The following is a 20,664-nucleotide window of genomic DNA, read 5'->3' as shown; positions in this document are numbered from 1 at the left end:
ACTTGTGTTAGTGCTTTAAAGCACAGTGCCTTTGCGGCCAGCCCTGTGTTGGCTAAGAGTCGGTGTTTTCGTAATATAAAGAGAAGTGTGTATTTTTTCTTACTCGCCCACTGATAGTGCTATTAGGGGTCTCTATTTCTGGGCTGTTGTTAGTAGTGTATAGGGTAACAGCTGCCATGTAGGGGTGACTCTGCCGTCTTTCCTGCTTTCACATAGAACGTTCAGGTAACTGGAACTGCCCAGTCTTCGGTGGCCGAGTTCCGTGCGAGGCAGGACCCCGACCCAGCAGCTCTGATGACAGCGGTCGCCAGAGCAGAAGAACGTGTTGTCATTGCGTGCTCTCTTCTCTTTCCAGGAGAGCTTCTGCTTCATGTTCCCGTCCCGCTTCGCTCCTGCTCACCTGCTGACACAGTAAACTGGAGGACAGCCGTTGCCAGGATAACCTGTAATGGGCAAGGCGCCACAGGAAGAAAACATTTCTTTTAATTTTTAAACTTGGTTTGAAAGGTAAGACCACTGAGAGTGTCAGGAGTTCCCGCCCATGAACTCCATCGAGGAGAGCAGTGTGCGCCTTGGCGCCTCGGTGGGCCGGGGCTGGGTCGTCTCTTTCAGGCGGCGTAGTCGGGTTCTCTGGCACCGTGGTGGTTTCCGCAGTCTCTGTGGTTGGCGCTGGTATGTCTTGTCGTGTGCAGCGCCCAAGGGGTTCCCAGGACAGTGTGTCGGAGATTGAGCTGGGCCCGAGGACCAGTCAGGCCTAGCAAGCTGAAGGAGCGTGGAGAGACTGCTAGTGGAGCAGCTGCTGCTTCTGGGTTACCTGGCTCCGTGTGTGTGTGTGTGACAGAGAGAGACAGAGAGTGTTTTGTTTTATAGCAGCCAAAGAAAGGATGGCTTCTAGCCAGACACCGTACTCCTTTTCAGCCCTGTTGCAGTCACTTTGGAACTCCCTACTGAAACTTCTCATGGAAGACCAGAGGTTGACTTTGCGTATTTGACTGTTAGCTCAGTAGCCACTCCTTTTTGAACTCTTAAAGTGTGCCTCATGAAATTGTTTTAGAATTGTTTCTTCTCTTTACAGAGTTTAAGGGGTTTTGACTTCTCTACTTTATTTGTTTAGTACTTTTTTAATCCTCACCCAAGGATATGCATTTTTTTAATTGACTTTAGAGAGAGAGGAAGGAAGAGAGTGAGAGGGAAAAACATCGATGTGAGAGAGAAACATTGATAGGTTGCCTCCTGTACCTGCCCTGACCAGGGATTAAACCTGCAGCCTAGGTATGTGCCTTGACCAGGAATCGAACCCACAGCCTTTTGGTGCCTGGGATGATGCTTCAACCAACTGGGCCACTTGTCTAGGGCTCTTGAGTACTTTTTAAATAATAGGTATCATTATTTGGTGATAGGAAATAAAATTTCAGACATTTCTCAGGATAACATTTTTAAGACTTTGTTTTTCTCTTTCTCTCTTTTTTTGTTTGTTCAGTTTTCTTTTTCTTTGCTGATAAGAGTTTCTTACCTTTGGTGTCTTATAGAACAATTTCTTACCTTTAGCTGTATTCCTCCCTTTTCTTATTTTGCTCCCCTCTGCTCCCCAGCAAGCTGTCCCGCACTAGAGTAGATGGACTCTTAAGAAATGACTCAGAAGTCTCCAGGTGCCGTCAAACTAAACTTGTGTTGTAAAGGCCCAGATGGTAAATATTGTAGGTTTTTGTGGGCCAAGAAACAAACAAAAAAAAGGCTATTATGAAAGTATTTATGTAACAGAGAAAACAAATTTTACAGATTCTGTTAATGAAATTAAAAATACAGAAATACTTGTTGAATTTTCTGTAATACAGATCTAATGAGAAGAATGGGACTCTTTGTCTTGGGGACAACATGTCACCTAATGGAGTTCCGTTACTCACGGTCACCTGGTCTGTGAGCGCAGGTCTGGGACGGGGCCTGGCGGGCCGTCCTCGCGGTGTCTGACGCCGCCCGCACTGCCACCTTCTGCCAGCGGCCCTCGGCGCGCGCGGCTTGAGCCGAGTTGTCCATCGCTCGGGAGGCATTTACAGAATTATGTTAGGTTTTCTTTCGATGTCTGTCTTTTAGCTTGTAGATTAATTTCCAGTTTAAGGTTAGGCGAAAGCTCCTCAGTAGCACAACTAGGTGGACTCTGAAATAGAGAAACTTCCTTTGTACATGCATTAAGGTCTGAGAAATGCTTTCACTCCCGCTTGAGTTCAGAAAACGTGTCTGCTGCAAAATTGTGTGGGAATGAGGAACGTCATATTTTAACTTCCGACATGTGGGAAATACATGAAGCAGCCCGAATTCGTTAAACATCAAGACTTCAGCAAAGGCGAATTTCCAGAGTCCTCTGTTGTTTAGTAGTGGTCGAGGGCTGTTCTTCTCTTTCAGAAAAATTTCAGTTTTAGTCCTCAGCTCACAAGGCTCATGAGAACTTAACCCTTGGTAAGCCTTAAAGCCGCTCTGTGGCGGGAGCTGGGGATGGGGAAAGCCCACGAGAGCAGGTAAGCTCGTGAGTGTCAGGTTAGTGCTGACATCACGGGGTCAGGAGCAGCTGATTTTTAAACGATCTCCCGAAGTGCTTGCTGACGGAAGCAGAGAGAGTAAACGCAAGCTTAAAGCACTGCACTTTCATAGGTTTTGTCAGTTTGTCCAGTTCAGCCCCTTGGCCCCACACGCCGTCTTCCCGTCATTGTTGCACATCACAGCAGACGCTGCTGCGGGCACCTTGTAGTGGTTGCGTCTTTTCGCAACTTCTCCGAAGACTCTGCCGGAGTGGTTTCATGCGGACTGTTCCTAGAAGCTAATTCTTCGGCACTTTAAACTCGTCAAATAAGCGACAGTTGGGGCTGTATCAGTCGTACCAGTGACCTCGTCAACAATTCAGGAAAACCATCCTTGGTTTCCTTGGTTAGTAAGCCAACTTTGCACCTCTGTTTTCATCTTTTATTTTTGTGAAGAAATTCTCCTGTTAGGAGATAATTCATTTTACATTTTCTAAATTTCCTTTTCTTTTTTTAGAGAGGGGGAAGGAAATGAAAAAGAGAGGGAGGAACATCAATGTGAGGTTGCCTTTCACACGCCCCCTACTGGGGACCTGGCCCACAACCCGGGCGTGTGCCCTGACTGGGAATCGAACCGGCGACCCTTTGGTTCGCAGGCCTGCACTCAACCCTGTGAGCCACACCAGCTGGGGCTGAATTTCCTGACTGGTGCTTTCCTGTGAGTGGGGAATACCGCGATGACTGCTTAGTCTGGTAATGTGGGCATGGGCAGTGTCCATCTAGCCCAGGTGTGGTGTGACTGCTGTCTCCGTTCATAACAAAACGACACACATTTCACGGTGCCGTCACAACTCGTCTGAGGTCCACTTTCCCTTTTCTTGGCTTGGCATGTCGGGCGTGCAGGGTGATGATCACGTCAGACGTTGCGGTGCAGCACGTGGCCCCGGAACACTGTTGCGTTTGGACTCTGTCACCGTGGTGACGACTGCCCCGCCAGGCTGTCGTGCGCGGAGACTGGGGAGGCGAGTGCTGCGGCTCTGTTCCAGGAGGCTCTGTGGGCTCTGCGGTTGGAATTTCGTAGAGTTTTTACAGGCCATGGGATGTCATTGTTTTGATTTCTTTCCCTCTAAACAATTAAGAGTGTGAAAACCTTTTTTTGCATGGAGGTTGCATAAAAATAGGTGCGAGACTAGATTTGGCGATCTCGGTTCTGCACCCTCCGTGGTGTCCCAGGAGCTTCTCTGGAGTTGGTTTACGTGCTCATGGCAAAAAGGATGGGTTGAAAGGGGACCTGAACACTAAAAGACACCATTGTAGTTTTTGCTGGTGGTTGGTTTGGGTGGTTGTTTTTTTCCCCTCTTTGTTTGCTTGTTTTTGTGTACAAGAGCAAGCGTATGCAGTTACCGCAGAGTCGTCTTATTTGGCAGGGCTTGGCGGGTTAGCCAGCCTTTCATGGTGTCCTGATTTCACAGTGAGCTTGCATTTAGAGCCCTCCCGAAGGGCCAAGGATTATGCTAAGTGCTGTTATGTTTTCCTTTCATAACTTTTTATCATATATGGGTACATCGTTTAAAAAGTCAAACTATCACAAGAGTTATTTAAATAAAAAGTCACCCTGGTTGGTGTGGCTCAGTGGACTGAGTGCCGACCTGCAAACCTAAAGGCTGCTGGTTCAGTTCCCAGTTGGGGCACATGTCTTGGTTGAGGCCCAGGTCTCCAGTAGGGGGTGCACAAGAGGCAACCACACATTGATGTTTCTCTCTCTCTCTTTTTCCCTTCCTTCCCCTCTGTCTAAAAATAAAATAAATAAAATCTTTATTAAAAAAATTATCTCTTTTTCCCCACCCAGTACCCACCTCATCCCTGAATTACTGGCTGGGGGCACTGCCTTCATTGCTTAGGCGTGCTCTTCTCACGTTTACCGTCCTTCCACAGTTCTCAGCCATGTGCCGTACGGCCCTTGACAGCACGACTCCTTCCCGTCCTCCTCCTCCAGCGTGGTTAAAGCACAGCTTTGGTTAATGTGAATTTGCGTTAATTATTCCCTGAGTCTCTGGCTTAATTTGCAGAAATCTTCTCGGCGCGGTCATGTGTGTGTCCGACAGTCCACCTCGTTCTGCCTCGTGCCTCCCTCGGGCTGGTCCCGCTGAACTTCTTTCTTGCGGCTGCAGGAGTCCCTCTGGTCCGTCCTCGTGTGCCGTGTCCCTGGTTTCGTGTCTCCCGTGTCCCGTGGCTTCCCCTCATGAGTCAGTGCCATGCCTGGGGGAAGCCCATTCCCCCATGGTTTTCTGAGGCCGTGTAAATAGATCTGCCAGACCTTCCGTGTCTGAAGATGTTCTTTTCTAGAGCGGCAGTTGAAGGAGCCGATGTCGTTCTGAGTGTTTCTGTCTCTCTGGAAGAGTTTACCTCCTCTCTTTACGTCTGATGCCATGGGATTCCACGCTGGGCCTCAGCAGAACCCTTCCAGCGCTCACCGGGGTGGCCTGTGCGGACCCTGGGGGCAGAATCCCATCCTTTACCTGCTGAGAAAAAAATTATTTTTTGATGAGAGGGGATGGCTGTGGATTACATGTTCTTCCAACACTGCTGTTACTTGGATGTTGGGCTTTGTGAGCTATTTCTCCATTTTCTGTCCAGTCATAAATTTGTTGGATGCTGCTTGGTTGCTGTTGTGTTTCCGTGTCTTTCATTGTGGTTGAGAGTTTTCAGAGGATGGGAACTGTTTGGGGTGCAGCTGGCCCGCTGAGCAGCACCTGGGAGGTGGTGTCACCCTTTCTGTTTTCTTGTCCGGACTCCCTGTCGGCGTGGATGTGGCCGTGCCCGGTTGATGAGACAGACTTTGGGAGAGAGTTACCAGACCGCGGGGTGACCACATAGTGTGCCTTTGTCCCTGGGGCAGGCGCTCCTCTGCTGCCTCCCTCCCAGGGGCCCATCCGGCTCGGCCAGAGCGCCTCCGGCCTGCGGGCCTCTCGTGTGGTCCTGGCCCTCATCTTTAGCAGGTTCCTGCTTCTGCTGGCCCAGAACCTGTACTTACACTCGCCAGCTCTCCTTTTATCCTTGGGAGCTGTACATAGTGCGAGAAGAGAGCTCTAAGATATTCACAGCTAGTTATTTTATTCCCAAAGCATGAGTCTGGTTGCCACCGTGTTGACCTCTTTGGGTGCCGTGAGGTTGGCAGCGTCTTCGTCCCCCTGGAACCGGGTGTGAGATGCGCGGCGTGCGGCGGCCCGCCCAGGGCAGGCTGCAGTGGGAACGGCGTGCCCGTGGCCCTGGCCGTGCTTCCGCGCTGGCTGCGTTCCCAGGCTGCTTTGCTCACCAGTCACGTCATAATGGGACTTGATGTTGAGCTTAAAATCAACTAAAGTTTTTGGACTGACTTCTGTCTTCACAGTTTTCTTTGACCTGGTTGCCCCGCCCCCCCTTTGTGTTTTCTTTTTTGGCTCAAAAGGGCTTTACACTTATCCATGTTTAATAAGTTTCTCTTAGTTTCTTCATAGCGAAGAGTTTTTGAGCGCTGATTCTCTCATGTTTTCTGCACATTTTGACAAGCATGTGACATCCTGGTGAGTCAGCTGTGATAGGGCCACTGGCCACACGAGCTGAGCAGCCAGCTCGTCAGTAAAGCGGTTCTTTGCCCTGCACGTGAGGACACGTGGTTCCCATCCCCGACCGTGTCCTGAAAGCCATCCAGGTGCAGGCTGGCCGGCCTCGGTGGTTGCCTGGGGCTTCGTTCCTGATGAGTGCTGCGCACAGTGGCCCCCACTGGTGCTGCAGCAGTGCTGTGACAGAGCGCGCGCCGCCTCTGGGGCTCCGCAGGCCGGGTTCGAGTCCCGGTCTGGCCAGCGCATTTACAGGCTCAGGGTCCTAGTTCATCCCTCCGCAGAACGAGGACCAAACCTTGAGGGGCTGTTGTGAGGCAGGGCCCAGAGAGCCTGGCACACAGTAGGCACTTAATAACGGGCGCCGCGAGTGATCCCATTTCTAGCTCACACGGAAAGGGGGGACGTGAAGACAGGTACTGCTGCGGAGGCGGAGCTGGGGAGGTCGAAGACTGCTTTTGGGAGGAGCCGTCCCCTTCCCGTGCTCTGCTCCGCGCTCTGCTCCTGAGCGGAGGCTCCGAGGTGCACAGCCCGCCTGGCCTTCACGTCCGGTCGCGCACAGGGGATGCCCCGAAGGAGAGCGCTCGCTGGAGGTCCCCGCTGTTCTGGCGGTCTGCGACTGTGACGCAGCCCGGAACGCCTTGTGGCCACACGCGGTCTGATCGAAGACCGCTGGACAGGGAGGGGACAACGTCGTGGGAACAGCCTCTTCAAGGGCTCTCTGGCCCGTTTGTCAGTTCTGTCTCCTGTCGCTGAATTGGTTACAACTGTGAATTAACTAGGATGGTTAGTTCATTCTCAGTGTGAAGCCTGTTTCTTCTGACTTTTTCCAAAAGTATGTCAGTGTGCTCTGGAATTTGCACCTGACTCGGAAAGGCTGTGCTCTTCAGGCATCTTGACTGTGACATGTGAATAATCAAGTGGCCGCTGTCCTTTGCCTCAAGCTGGGTGACTCAGACTGCATGTAACTTGCTTTCACTTAATGCAGGCCTGAGCGAGTTGGACTCTCCAAGTCTTCCCTCCAGCATGTGTGTGTGTGGAGTTCTGGTCGAGCTGAGCGGTTCCCATACCATTCCTCCCTTGCTCAGGACCCCCTCCCTGCAGTTTCAGGGGCTGAGGAGCAGTTTTGTTTGTTGCAGGTCACAGCCAGGCTGATCACCTCACGTTTCCCCTTACCCTTCAGTTTTTTGTCACTTCTTTCTCACGCCGACTCAGACTTGCGGACAGACCTGCCTGTTCCAGACGTTCGGAGGCCCCCGAGGGCTGAGATGGGAAACCCTCTGTTCACGACCCGCAGGACTTTCCGAACTGACTGTGATGTTTATTGTGCTTTCTTACCTGCATCCTCTCCTGCAGCACGCGTGTGTGTGAGTGCACGCACACGCTCTCCTGTGCATGCACACTCACATGTGCACAAGCAGAACGAGCACCTAGATCCAGCTGGATTGTCCTTGTCTTCGGTCCTTGCATCTCTGACAAGGTTCCTGGCCGGTCTTGATGACCGTTACTATCCTCACTACTTGTCTTTTTTCTTCCCAACCCCGCAGTCTCACCTTATAAAAAAAATCTTAGTAAAATATGTCGTGCTTTGCATATACTTGCACTGAAGTTTTTGAAATTACGGAATTTATGCACAGAAATTTATGTACCTTTGAGTTTTCAGAGTGAGGATTTGTAGCGAACATGCTCCTATACTTGGTTTAAAGTGGACCAGGGAGCATAGCGAGGCTGGATTTTCTTGAGTGGCAGTTGGCTTTTTTAATGTAAAAGTGAGGTGGATGATAAGGTCGTGTCTCCCGCCCTGCCCTCCTTAGCGGTGTACCTGGAGTTAGCCCCAGCGCGTGGGTGGGCATTTGCTTTCTAAGGGTCATGTGTTCTCAGGCAGCTCGAAATGCGAAAGGCAAGAAGCCATGAATTGTATCATCTGATACCCTAGTACAGCCAGAGATGAAGAGAACGTGAAGATTAGGGTGTAAGGGGGCAGGATTCTGGTTGATACTGGAGGAGAGAGGTAATTCCCTGTGAAGTCTCCTAGGGGACACCTTGGGTTTAGACGTGGAGCCGGGACAGGGCCATGCCGTCCTCGGGGGGTTCTGGCCCAGGGCCCTGGAGCCTTCCTTTGGGCCCATGGCTCTGCAGCCCGCCTCTCCCCGTGCTGACAGTGCTCTGTTCCAACTCAGACCTGCTCTGGGCGCTCCCTGGCTGTGTCTTCGCGTGGTGCGCCGACCCTGCGGTGCCCCGGCTTGGCGGTCTTGCCGCAGCACACTTCCCCCAGCCCGCGCTTCCGCTGCCTGAAGATACTTGGCCTTCCTGAGAGAGCAGCTTCTGTTGAGAGTGCACTTGCTCCAGTTTAAGTGCCCTCTCTGTGTCACCGGAAATTTTCTCTGCTTCTGTTCAGAGTTGTTTCTTTAAGTTACCAGAACACATTGTTTAATCTTTATGTAGATATTTTAACGTACGTTTATCTCAATTAAAGCTCCCTGGTGCCCTCTTGGCGTCTGCAGCCAGCCTGCAGTGCTCTGCTGCCCACTCTTGCGTGGCCCCTGTGAGCTGGCCTCGTGCTGTGTGCCATCGGACCTGACTTCCAGCGCCTCTGACGGGCCGCGCTTGTCGTCAGGACCTTGGACTTGCTGTGAATTTCCTGAAGCCGCTGGGTCTTTCTGCCTCTGTGCTCAAAGGCCTAGTTCTCCTGGAGTGAAACAACTTTCTGCTTTGTGTCACCTCCTACACTCCTTATTTCTGAAGCCTCCCGTGCAGTGAAGTCCCTTCTGGCCAGGCCCCTTCCCGCAGAACAGGCTTGGAGTTGTCCCCTTTATTTTCTGTATCACTTACTCTCCGCATTCGCTCTCTCTTCCATTTATTGTATTCCTCAAGGGGGAGGGACCATCTGTCATCTTACTCTTGCGTTCCTCAGTACAGTGCGGGCTTTCCCAGTACCTGTTGGTTAATACAGTGCATATCAGGTGGAGCTGAGTCCTTTATTTCTCCTCTCAAGAAAAGCTGAAGTACCAGAGAAATTGCAAAGTGAAACTGGGAAAGATTCTGGGATATCTGGTCGGTAGAACTGATTGCCCCTGACATGTTCTTTGAAAGAAGTAGTTGCAGAGCGAATACCGTGAAACTGGGTCTGGGTTTGCGTTGCCCCTCCCTCTGAAAACCCGTTGTCTCCGCTGGGCACTCGATGTTTGGCCTAAGTCGATGTTTGGCCTAAGTCGTTTGGCCCCTGGGGGGGCGGTGACTGTACGAAATGGATGCCTTTGCTTAGGATGGAGAAGCAGCTGCTGGCTGGGCTGCCCAGTGCTTTGGGATCCTTTCCTTTAGCGAGAACCTTTCCCTCAGTGAGAACTGCATTTGAGGGCCAGCTGTTACTTCTTCTGTGTGTCCCACATTTCCGCCTCTCCATGCGAAAATTACAGTGTTGGCCTGGGCACTGAGCTTTGCCCTTGCGGGGAGGAGTTTATGGCTAACTTACAACGCTGGGAGGTGACTTCCCTTCAGAGTGACTCTGCACTCTCCTATTTATAGATAACTTTTGTCCCCTGCCCCCTTCCTAGGACACGCAGTTTTCGGTGTGCCAGGTGAGCCGCCACCAGCCCCGAAGCCCCGCAGATCCACACTGGGGTCTTGTCAGACGCTGCCCGGCCAAGCTCCCTGCTGGCCTGGTTCCCAGCCCAGGCCGGGGTCCGAGACTCCAGGCGTCTGGACTCGGGCAGGAGCAGGGGAGCCAGTACGGAGAGCCTGTCGGCAGCTCCCTGCGCTCAGTACGTCTTGTTCCCAGGCTTCCTGTAAACTCCGCCCAGTTTGGTGTCTGGTGTGAGCGTGCCGCTGCGGGTGGGTGAACGGGCTGTTTTGAACCCACACGGGGGCCGCAAGGCTCGGTTTTCTTCAGGACAAGTGAGGGGTGCAGTGGTGGTCTTCAGCGCTGGGGTCAGACAGCACTGCTTCCCAGCCTGTCGGCGTGCCTGGGGCGCTTTTCTTTATAACATCCTTTGAACTTGCTTGTAAAATGAAAGAAATTCCCAGAGAAGTGCACCTAACTTTGCGTTTGGATGGGTATCTCTCAGCCAGGAGCGAGCCGTACACAGCCCTCCTGACTTCACATCTAGCCTTCCTTGTTACTTCAAGGCAGAGAATTTGAAAATTCCTCTTTTATTTCTACAAATATTTCTTGGTTTTAGAGACTTAAAAAACACAGTTGTAGTTTTCTTGTGGCCTACTGCTTTGAGTTGAGGAACGAACAGTTATTTTATATATACACTAAACACGATTTCTCATGTATGTTTATATTTTAGAAGAAAGGGAAAGTGTGTCCAGTAACCTCTCCCCACCCACTTCACCTTGCACTTGTGTGGGAAAGGTGGTTACCTGCCCACTGCGACTCTGGGAGCAGATGAGGGGCGCTCTGGTAGTGCCGGGAGAGGAACTTGGGGTCTCAGTGGTAGTGGTCGTGGCATTAGAGCCGTTTTGCCCAGCGCAGCAGCCCCTGGCCTCCTGTGACTTTTCCTTGAACTTAGATGCCGTTACTGCGAGCGTTGTCGTGCCCTTCGCTGCCGAAGAGAAGAGCCCACCCCCTGAACTCCCGCTGTCCGAACACACCTTGCAAGGTGGTTCATTACACACGTCCTCATTAGAAGTGTTAACAAACCACCACCCGCCTGCCTCAGTGCTTTTTTTACAGCGCGGGTGTCGTGTCCTGTCCCTGAAGTCACGCTGTCTTGCGTGCCGCTTGCCAGTTGCGGTGCAAGAAGCACGTGTGACACATGGGACTCCCACGTACACGGGACTCCGTGGGAAGTGTGGCTGGTCTGAATTGAAGCGTGCTGTGCGTGTGACAGACACTGGATCTTGACGACTTTATAAGAATGACTTGCTGAAATAATACTGGTTGGACATGTGAGGTTAAATAAAATATACCATTAACATCAAATTTGCAAGTTCTTTTCGCTTGTTTGATGTGGCCGCTGGAACCAGGGACTAACCGTGGCTTACCTCGGGGTCAGTGCTCTCTGTACTAGACGGCCCCAGCTCGGACGGCGGGTGGGGCCAGCACCTCCTGCCGGGTCTCTCGGCCATGCTGCAGGGGGACTTGAACTTGGGCAGTGTGTTACAAAATTTGTGTTACAGTGATGCCCTGCATAGCGTATTTTCAAGAAATGGTATTAAAAATCGTAGCACATTTTGTTGGTTTAAGTCATTCCCCTGAGTTATCTTAGGCAGAAGCAGCTGCTTCTGATGGTAGTTTGTGCTCCAGACCTTCAGGTGACTGCAGCTATTGAAACCAGCAGCACCTTTCGTAAGTTTATCGCGAGACTGGGGTACCATGGCAACTACTCACTTAGGCTTTGGGGCCTTGGGGGTCCCGGTGGGGCTGGTAACGGAACGGTATAGACGAAGCCGGCTCCAGGGGCTCTCCGGGCCCCAGGCCACGAGGCATTTGCTGTCAGACTCCGCTACTGCTCTCTTGAAATTCCTCATAGTCCTTGAATTTTTTTTTTTTTTTTTTGGTCTTTGAACTTTTTGCCCTTTGCCCAGCCAGTCCCGCGTGCAGGTATTGCACAGCTGACAGCAGCGTGTAGACCTGGGGTTTTATTCTACTGGGGTAGAAGAGTTGCTCAGTTTGAGTAGAGTTAGTTTATATGAACAGGATATTTTGAATTTTTAGTTTGTTCAAGTCCTTCCTTGTCATTCCCACAGTTTGCTTCTCATTTGTAGGCAGGACAGTTAGCAGTTTCTCCCTTCAGAGTTCTAATAGCTAACCTGTTAGCATGTTTGTGGTGCCGTTCCCCTCTGGGCTCTGGTTGGAAAGTGCTGTAATACATTATGTTCTGCTTCTGTCCTGTTGAGAGAAGCCCCACTGATATCAGCTTGTCCACAGGGAGTTTCGGAAATAAACACAGTCTCATGTTTGCATAGCATGGCTTTTCCTTTATTTCTCATGGCCGTGTAACTACTTAGAATTACTGCCGTTTGCTGCAAATGGTCAGCAGTGGGTTCAACCCAAGGCAGCAGTTGCAGCATCCTGGGAGCTTGCTGGAGAAGCTCAGACCTGACCCTTGCTTTTCTGAGTCAGAATCGTGCATTTTAGCATGATCCCTACGTGTGACCCGTCCCCTGAAAGCTTGGGAAGCACTGGCCCGAGGCTTACTGACTTCGAAGGTGAGCATGCTCACCGTGCGGGCGCTTCCACCTGCTGGGTGCCTGCGTGTCCCAGCTGCCTCGCTGGGCCTTCCCCGCTGTACAGCCCGTTTACCTGGGAGGGCGGAGGCTCAGGGAGGTGAGGTGGCTTTCCTGCAGACCTGTTTGGGTGCTTGACAGTCCTGACAAGGCCTGTGGGGGTGGTGTTTATCCGCTGAGAGCAAGCGGTTGCGGGTGATTTCCACGAACCACAGCCGGGCCCCTGGTGGCCACACTCGGAGCAGTGAGTGCTCGGCCCTTCTGCAGAGGGCGTGCTGTCTTTGTCTTCCCTCCTGCAGGTGGTGCGAGCACACCCCTTTCCGGTCCCGGGTCCTGGAGACGGGGCAGCACCCCTTCCCTCAGAAACACAGGGCCACTGTCTGCGGGCTGTGAGACGGGGGCCGCGGCCCAGGCTTGCCTCTGAGGATGATACTTCAGTGATTGTAGGTGATCTTGAAGTAAAGCAGTTGATCTGAGATGAATCGGTTTAGGGATCCTTTCGTCCTATTTTACACGCATTAGATGGCAGTTTTCCCTTGGGACTGAAGTTGTGGGGAGGCCGAAACGGCAGGGGCCGCTGTCTGTGGCATCAGGCAACAGGCGAGCTCCCCAGTGGCCCACCCATCTCATAATCTTCAGCCCTTTTGGAGAAAAGCCTATTTCCAAGCAACTTAATCAGATATAGCTGTTGGATCACTTTTAAAGTATATTTAAGTTTGTAGTCCCCAGTTTAAAGCAAATACACGGTGGGAATGTGTATTCCCCAGTGTTCTGTCTTGAACAGTGCTAATATAGAAAGCAAGAGCAGTTGGGCAGGCATTTTAAAAAGACAGTTGCTAAAGGATTCCCCTTCTTGTGTTTAAATACGTATGTAGCCTGGAGGCGTGGCCCGGGGGGTGAGCGGGGCAGCTGGCCTGGGAGGCCCAGCTGGCACACAGCCCAGGGTAGCAGGGCCGCCACGCAGCCTGGGGCGGGCCCTCGGGGTGGCGGGCAGCTCTCTTCCCCGCATGGGTGTGGGAGCAGAAGCCCCTCCATTTTTCAGCTCTGATGTTCCTTAGTGCCTTTCATGCACTCGGCACCAGGGCAGGCGTGGGCGCAGGGAGGGTTTGGACGGCTCACAGTGCACGGAGGACGCTGTCCTGTGGCCGTGCCAGCCCGCCCGGAACGTCGGCGACGGGATCTGGCAGGAAGGGAGGTGACTGAGCAGGAGGGAAAGTGAGCGGGAACTCCGTTTCCTTTGGGCAGGGGCCACTCATCCTTTTCTGTGAAGGACCGGAGAGGAGATGCTGCAGGCCTGGTGGCCGCACGGGGTCCCTGTCACTCAGTCTTGTCTTTTCCTCACCCAGTCCACACTGGTCAGGGCTGGCGGGCTGTTGCCTGTTCCTGCTCTCAGCTCGCCACTGCTGAGCACTCAGCCTTGGCAATAAATCAGTGTTTAGTGAGTTACCTCTGTAAGGCCGACACTTCGGAAGTCGGGTTTTACATGTGACTGTATCTTGATCCATAATGCAGAGTGCAGCTTTATCCATGGTTTGTAGGCATCAGTTTACATAATTAGCCAGTAGGTAGGGCTCCATACCAAATTTCCGTTTTTGTGACTTATTTCTTAGTAGTTTTCATCATTAAAAAGACATGCTACCTTGGCCAGTGTAGCTCATTGGTTGGAGTGTTGTCCGTGCACCAGAACTTGATCCTGGGCCAGGGTGCCTACAGGAGGCGGGCAGCTACTTTGAGACTTAATTTTTTTAAAAAGGTTTCAGGCAAATTTGTTAACTGCATTTGGTTTTCTAACTTCAAATGGAAGGACCATTAGAATATAAGAAATTTGGCCTATAGGCCAAAATAAGCACATACTGACCTGATAATGTCGGGACACGGGTGTGGGAAAGGCACTTTCAATACACCTGGTTATTTTAATATGGCTTTTCAGTTGGTGACTTTGAAATATTTCAAAATAAGTAAAAGGAACTATTTTGTCATTCTGTACATATCTTAGGATCAAAGTCCTATGATAAACTTTGAACACAAGGTGGATTGACATGAATGGTCGTGCCTTTTTTTCTTTTTTTTGAAATTTCAGGCTCTTCTTTATTTTTTGAATTATATTTTATTGATTATGCTTACAGTTGTCCCAAGTTTTCCCCCTTTGTTCCGCGCACTCAGCACTCCCCACCCCATCAGGCAGTCCCCCCACCACTGTTCGTGTCCCCCGGCCATGCTGAGTGGTCGTTCTCGACGGTGATTTTCTGCTTCGGCTAAACCGGGCTTGCAGGCCCGTGTCTGCCCTGAAGAGCGGTGCAGGTCGCTGTGCGCTCGATGGCCGGGGCAGCCTGGGCCAGGCCTGTTGGCGGGGCGCTGGGGCGCTGGGGCGCGGTGCTGAACAAAGCTGTGGTAGCCGCCACTAGCCTTGCTGCGCCGTGGCGGAGGGCGGTGGAGTGCGTGCACTCCCGCAGGTGCCATTCGAATCGCGGGGACAGAGGAGCCCGGAGCTCCGCGGCAGCAGCATTGTTGTCGTTGTGGTCGCAGACTGTGCTGACAGCCTGTGTGGCTCCGTGCCCTGGATGGGACAGGACGGGACGGCTCCACCCCTCTCTCTCTGTGGGGTGAGGCCCGCCTTTTTTCTTCCCTCTTTGGGCGTTAGCGCTTCACAACCTGTGCCTTTTATTCTCTGCTTCAATTTTATTAGAATAACATGGCACAGCAGTTTTTTTGTTTGCCATTTTCCACAAATCTGAAAACCAAAAGAGCATTTGTGTGTAAGATTTAGTTCCACTGTCCTTTTCCCCGAAGTTCCCTTCTGTTACGTGTATAGGGATCGTCTTTGCCATCATTCCCTTGTTTCCGTAGTAATGGCCTCGGACACGGAAGCATCCGTTTCTCTCATTCACGACAAAGGCACTTTGCCTGCTCCTCTTCTGGGAGGGGAGAGGTCGTGAGTAGTGCGGGTGGTTGCTGACTGTGCTGGGAACTGTGACCTTGCTTTTCTAGCATGTTCTGTGATGTCTTCTGTACATACTTACTGGCCTAATCACGAGGAGGCCAGAGATGGCTCTGCTTTATATTGCGGGCCCCTGCTTCGGGTCATTCCACGAGCTTCAGGGTGAACGCCAGTCCCGTGTGCAGGCCCCTCTGAGTGGGGCAGGCCAGCCTGGCTTCAGCGAACCTTCCCGGGAGCTTCTCGTCCGCCACTGCGTCTTGGTTCTATTACTGCTCATTGATGTAAGCGCATTGCTAATTTATGTCGCTTTTGAAGCCTTTAAAGTTTTTTTAACAGTCAACCAGTGTAACACCATATTTCATAATATTTTTTTACCTACAGCGTGTTCCCATTTCGAGCTTCCTTAAACCTCTGCTTGTGTGTTAAATGCCGTGATCGTGTTTTTGACAGTGAAGCTGTGCGAAGTGGGTGGGCCTGTGCACGTGCCGGGTCTCCGCCGTGGCGCCCAGGCTGCTTTTCTTCTCTGTCCCTGGGTGGGGCGGCGGGGCTGGCAGCCTGAAAAAGTGCTGTCTTCCAGGACCTCTATTTTTAAAAACACCCTTTTGAGCGGATGTTCATGGAAGTATCAAACGAGGGTGTATTTCTACCTGATCTCCTAACATGGGGGGGGTTAGCAACCTGTATACTTCTAGAAGTGTGTGTGTGCTGTCTGCAGGTCACGCTTCTCGCAGCTTCCCTCCGTTTCCCCAGGCTCCCCCAGCGCAGGGTTTGACATGAGCGCGTGAGGATGTTGACATGCTTTTTGGCGGTAGCGGTGGTGAGGGCCACTTCACGGGGTGGATATGACGCTGCAGCTGGTCTGCAGGTTGCAGGTGTGGGGAGAATGGAGTGAGTATGCGTCTCACCGAACCCTGGTTCGGGATTCTGCAGTGAGCACCTTTGACAGATGGGAATGACTTTTGAATGGACTTACTCCTAATCAGAACTTCTGTCATCTTGTCATCTTTTGGTCTACAAGAGGCCTTTGAGATGGTCTCACTATGGCAGCTTTAGACTATGCAGTGGACCCTGTGTTTCATATTTCCAGTCGTGACCAGCAAGGACCTTCTTTAATTCTGTGCCTTGAAGACAACGAAGCTGTTTTCATCGCTGAGGAGGGGAGGAGGAAGAGGCAGGAGCGGGGCGTGTGTGGCGTTGGGGAGTGGTGGTATTAACTTTGTCCGGTGTCTTTCCTAGTAACTGAGAATGAGTTTCTCCAGTGTCTCCAGAGTGCGGTTCCAGTTTGTCAGTGTTCTTCACTAAGGACGGCACAGGATTTGCTGTTTCTGACTCTCAGCTGTGGGAGTGCTGGCCGTGGCTGACAGTGCCGGTGGTGGTGGTGATGATTGGTTTATTCAGTTCTTCAGTGTTCTGAGGAGGACTGGATACTGAGGTCTCTGCACTCGCCATTTGTGGCTGAAGGTGTTAGTTCTGAGTGGGAGTGTGCCCTTCGCCCTCCAGAAAGGGCTTCCTTCCTTCCTCTCCCAGCGGAGGTTGTTCATGTGTGGGTGGGGTCATTTTGCAGGTTGAAATCCCAAGTTTTAGCATTGTTCCAACGTTTTCGAGTCAAATTTTTATCAATAAAAACATTTTTTTTCTGAGAAGGAAGAAAATGCTGCTTAATTTTACTTAGAAAGTATAGGTTCAATGTAGAACATTTCACGTGTGGCGTTTCAGACCATAAAAGTGAACTGAAATGAAAAACGAACATGCGAAGTTGCAGTTTGATTTGAAACCCTCTCTGCGTTTTGTCTAGACCAGCATGTTTTGGAAGTTTGACCTCCACTCGTCATCCCACATAGACACCCTTCTGGAGCGAGAGGATGTGACGCTGAAGGAGCTCATGGACGAGGAGGACGTCTTACAGGAGTGTAAGGCTCAGAACCGCAAACTCATAGAGTTTCTGTTGAAAGCAGAATGTCTCGAAGATTTAGTCTCGTTCATTATAGAAGAACCACCTCAAGACATGGATGAAAAGATCAGATACAAGTAAGAAATGCGTTCTCCTCCTCAGGGCGGGACTGAAGTGCAGTGGGGGCAGCGTGTCCATCAGTGCGGCCCCGCCGTTCCCCACGCTGCCGCAGACCAGCGGCAGGAGGTTCGGACGGTCAGCAGAGACAGGCTCCGTGGAGCACGGGGTCCGGTCCAGAGCTAAGTCCAGCGAGGGGCCAGGGTTTTGTAAGCGAGTGTTCTGCATTTCACTCCGAAGGGCGAAATGCTTTATAGTGATGAAGTTTCTAAAAATAGAATGGCTGTCCAAGTAAGTATTTTCTCTTCTTTGCAAATAGCAGGGTGGAAATGATGTGACCATCCAAGATCACACAGCAGATCTAAGCCAGAGTGTGGGCTTTGAAGAACCTTGCTGATAAATTCTGATCTTTTATTAACTGAAAATAAGGGTGGGGGTCTTGGTGGATGTTAGTGTTGCTAAATTTAAGCACATAAGACCTTGGGTGACTGCAGTGAATTTATCTACTCGTCACTAGTTTTACCTGTTTACCAGCAGAACTGTGTAGCACAGTGGGGTCCTTTATAACTGCTTCTTATAGCACTTTGTTACACAGACCCCTGGAAACTCGGAATATTCCATATGTATTTCAAGTATTGGGGTTTCAGTTATTTTTCCATCTCTGACTCTATTGAAACATTTGGTGGCTTTCCTCCTAAAAATAGTACAAATTCAGGAACAAAGAGTTACTGGTTCTACATTAAATAAACACGGAGTAGAAAGAATTATGTTTTTTAGAAGGTTCTCTTTTGCCCTTTCTCCCCTAGTCTGTGCCTGTTTTTAGATATGTTTTCATTTCTTCATGCTGAGAATTTTGCTGTCAGGGAAATAATACTTATGAATGCTTTGAAGTTGCTGATGGCTTGGACCTTCAAAGAAGTCATGTTCTCTGCCAGCCGTGAGGACTGACAACTAGTGTTCAGCAGCAGCCTCCACTCAGAGATCAGTGCCTTACAAACGGAGAGGAAAGAAACTGGGCAGCATAAATACTAGCGCTCTCCCATTCCACAAAAGACAGGCAGACACCGAGCCACCCTGGGGTTCCTGCAGCCGTGAGCCAGCACCCACGGGCCCTGCTTGTCCGGGCTCCTCGTGCTGCCAGGAGCGGTGTGGCATGGGTTGGTGCCAGGCCCTCCCGTCCTCACAGGCTCTGACGACTACAGCGGTGGACCGGCCCTTCTGGGGTCTGTTTCCCCTGGGACCGAATGCAGCGAACACCTCTCTAACTGGGGGACAGTAGGCCCGCCTGTGGGAAGTGCTTCTTTACCAAAAGTGGTCATGGCTGTTGTTGCAGTGCTCATTAAAATCTGTTTGCAGTTGTAGTTGTTGTCATCGTCGTTGTGCTGTGTTTGAGGGTGCGAGAGCAGCCCCCGACACGGCCTTCTGGGTGGCACGTTTTCAAGAGCCCGTGACTTGAGCGGGCGGAGCACTGCTGCTGTGCTTCCGCCTCTCGCCTTCCGGGCCGCTTCGGTGTGGAGGGCCTTTCCCGTGTGTCTGAACGCCTTCGGGGTCGCAGTTGACTCCAGTCACCCGAGGAGGTTGAGACTGGCGTTTGGGAGTTTCTGGATGACAGAGCGATTGCTGTGTTTTGTGAACTTCGTAATTATTTGTTAGTTACGTGTGTGTTTTAAACTCATCACTGTTCTTAGTTCAGTGATCATCTACCACACATTAAATTAAAGGGTTGCTATTTCACACTAGCAATTCTAGTGACAGGTACCTTTGATTTTCAATAATTGAGCATAAATTTGACCTAACAGAAATTTGAAAATAGGCCCTTAAGTGGAAGAATAAATTCAAAAGCTGAAATGATGGAGGTTGGATCGAGGTTCCCGCAGAGGGACTGCGAAGTGGCTAGAAGCGAGAGCAGAACCGGGAGGGGCTGCTGCCCTGGGCGCCCGGGGAGACAGGCCCCAGGAAGGGGTGACGGGATAGCAGGGCAGGGCTGCTGCCCACCGGCCAGGTGACGGGTGATGGTTGGTGTTGCGTCACGGGGCCCTGGGGTGCCTTTGAGGGGAACTGGAGGCGAAGCAGAGGAAGCTTCTAAGGTAGTTTCCGGGAAGGGAGGAAGTGGGAGCTGTGGGCAGATGTGGAGTCAGGAGGGGTGGCGTTTGTTTCTTTCTAGCTGGAAGAAGCAGTGCTCGGTGCGCGTGCTGGGGCAAGAGGTGCAGCTCGAGGGGCGTGATGGTGCAGAGGATCGGGCTGAGTGATGCGCTGTGCCGGGCAGGTGGGCGGGGGCAGGCGATGGAGAGGGCAAGTGAAGGGGGGCTTTCCGGGAAAGGCTGGCTCCTGTGTGGGCGAGGAGGAAGGGACTCCCGGGCGGGGGGCGTGCAGTCGGGCCGGGTTCTCCTCTGAATGCTTTGTGTTCTCGGTACCAGGGCAGGCGGCGTGGTCAGAGCACATGTGGGGTCGGGGGAGGGGCAGAGGCCTCGCCCAGCGGTGGGGTGCGGGGGAGTCTGGAGTGTTTCTGTAGCTCATTTACTGCTGTGGAGGGAGGGAGGGAGGGCGGGAGGGCGGCGGGCGGGCATAGCCCCAGCCCATTCAGAACCAGAACTTCAGGCCTTCTCCATAGTGCCTAGGCCACGTGTGCTTCATTAGCTAGACCGTACTTCCAAGACACCTGCGGGGAAATGGGCGCAGAATTAGAAAGCTGGCCTCGCCCTCCTCTGACCTCTGTCGGCGTTTAGAAAATGCACCTTCCACATTTGATTTTGGGCAGGGTTGAGGTGTTCTGCCTTTTACCAGTCCTGCATTTGCCGGCAACTTCTGCGTTGGGGCAGTTGAGACATTTCCCCCAGGCCCTGTGGCAGCTGAAATGCCAGCAGCTCTATAAAGTGGTCGATAAGGAGCAATAGCAACAGCTAGCAGTCATTTATTCCAGGTCCTTCTCAGTATTTTGTATGTGTTACTCTCCCCATGGAGTAAGGACTATTGTCTCAATGTTGCAAACTTGAAAACTGAGGCCCAGAGAGGTTAGTGACTAGCTGAGATCATAAGCTTGGAAGGGGCAGAGACGGGTTTCTGACGTCACTGGTGGTGCGACTCCAGGCGCCACACGTGTAGCCTCTGAGTACTCCTGCCTCCAGCACAAGGGTGACTTTATATTACGGCATCTGTACGCCAACATGTTTCTTGGAGTGAGGAAGACTCTGCTTTGATTGAGGCACCAGCCTCCGGAGAGGCTTTTTGAGGATGTGATCTTTGTGCCCGCACACCGGCCGGTGCTGCTGTCTCCCGTTGTTGTCGCCTCGCAGAGGTTCGCTTGGGGCGCTCCTCTGCTGCTCAGTCGTCCGGCCCCCCCGACCTCTCTGGTCTGTTGCAGGCGGGCCCTCCGTCCTCACCGCCCCTTAGTCACACAGCCGCTTCGGGCTGTTGGGTCACCTCCCTGTCCTG

General features: G+C 51.9%; 1 protein-coding gene across 15 annotated transcripts in view; it reads left to right on the top strand.

Moving 5' to 3' along the window:
• PPP6R3 (protein phosphatase 6 regulatory subunit 3) overlaps nucleotides 1-20,664 on the top strand; it is a 117,453-nt gene that overhangs the window by 34,296 nt on the left and 62,493 nt on the right. For 14 of the 15 annotated variants that reach the window (XM_045855456.1, XM_045855449.1, XM_045855455.1 and 11 more), the window contains exons 2-3: nucleotides 356-507; nucleotides 17,020-17,252. In XM_045855456.1, the coding sequence (XP_045711412.1) occupies nucleotides 17,026-17,252 (227 nt within the window). In that variant the 5' untranslated portion in view covers nucleotides 356-507; nucleotides 17,020-17,025. The remainder of the gene's footprint in view (nucleotides 1-355; nucleotides 508-17,019; nucleotides 17,253-20,664) is intronic. The other variant, XM_045855448.1, reaches the window with a different exon arrangement.

This window comes from Phyllostomus hastatus, unplaced genomic scaffold (assembly GCF_019186645.2).
Source record: "Phyllostomus hastatus isolate PE091 unplaced genomic scaffold, TTU_PhHast_1.1 phas_scaffold_11, whole genome shotgun sequence".
Classification (NCBI taxonomy): Eukaryota; Metazoa; Chordata; class Mammalia; order Chiroptera; family Phyllostomidae; genus Phyllostomus; species Phyllostomus hastatus.
The sequence above is the reverse complement of the archived record's forward strand: the minus strand, read 5'-3'. Positions and strand labels throughout refer to the sequence as shown.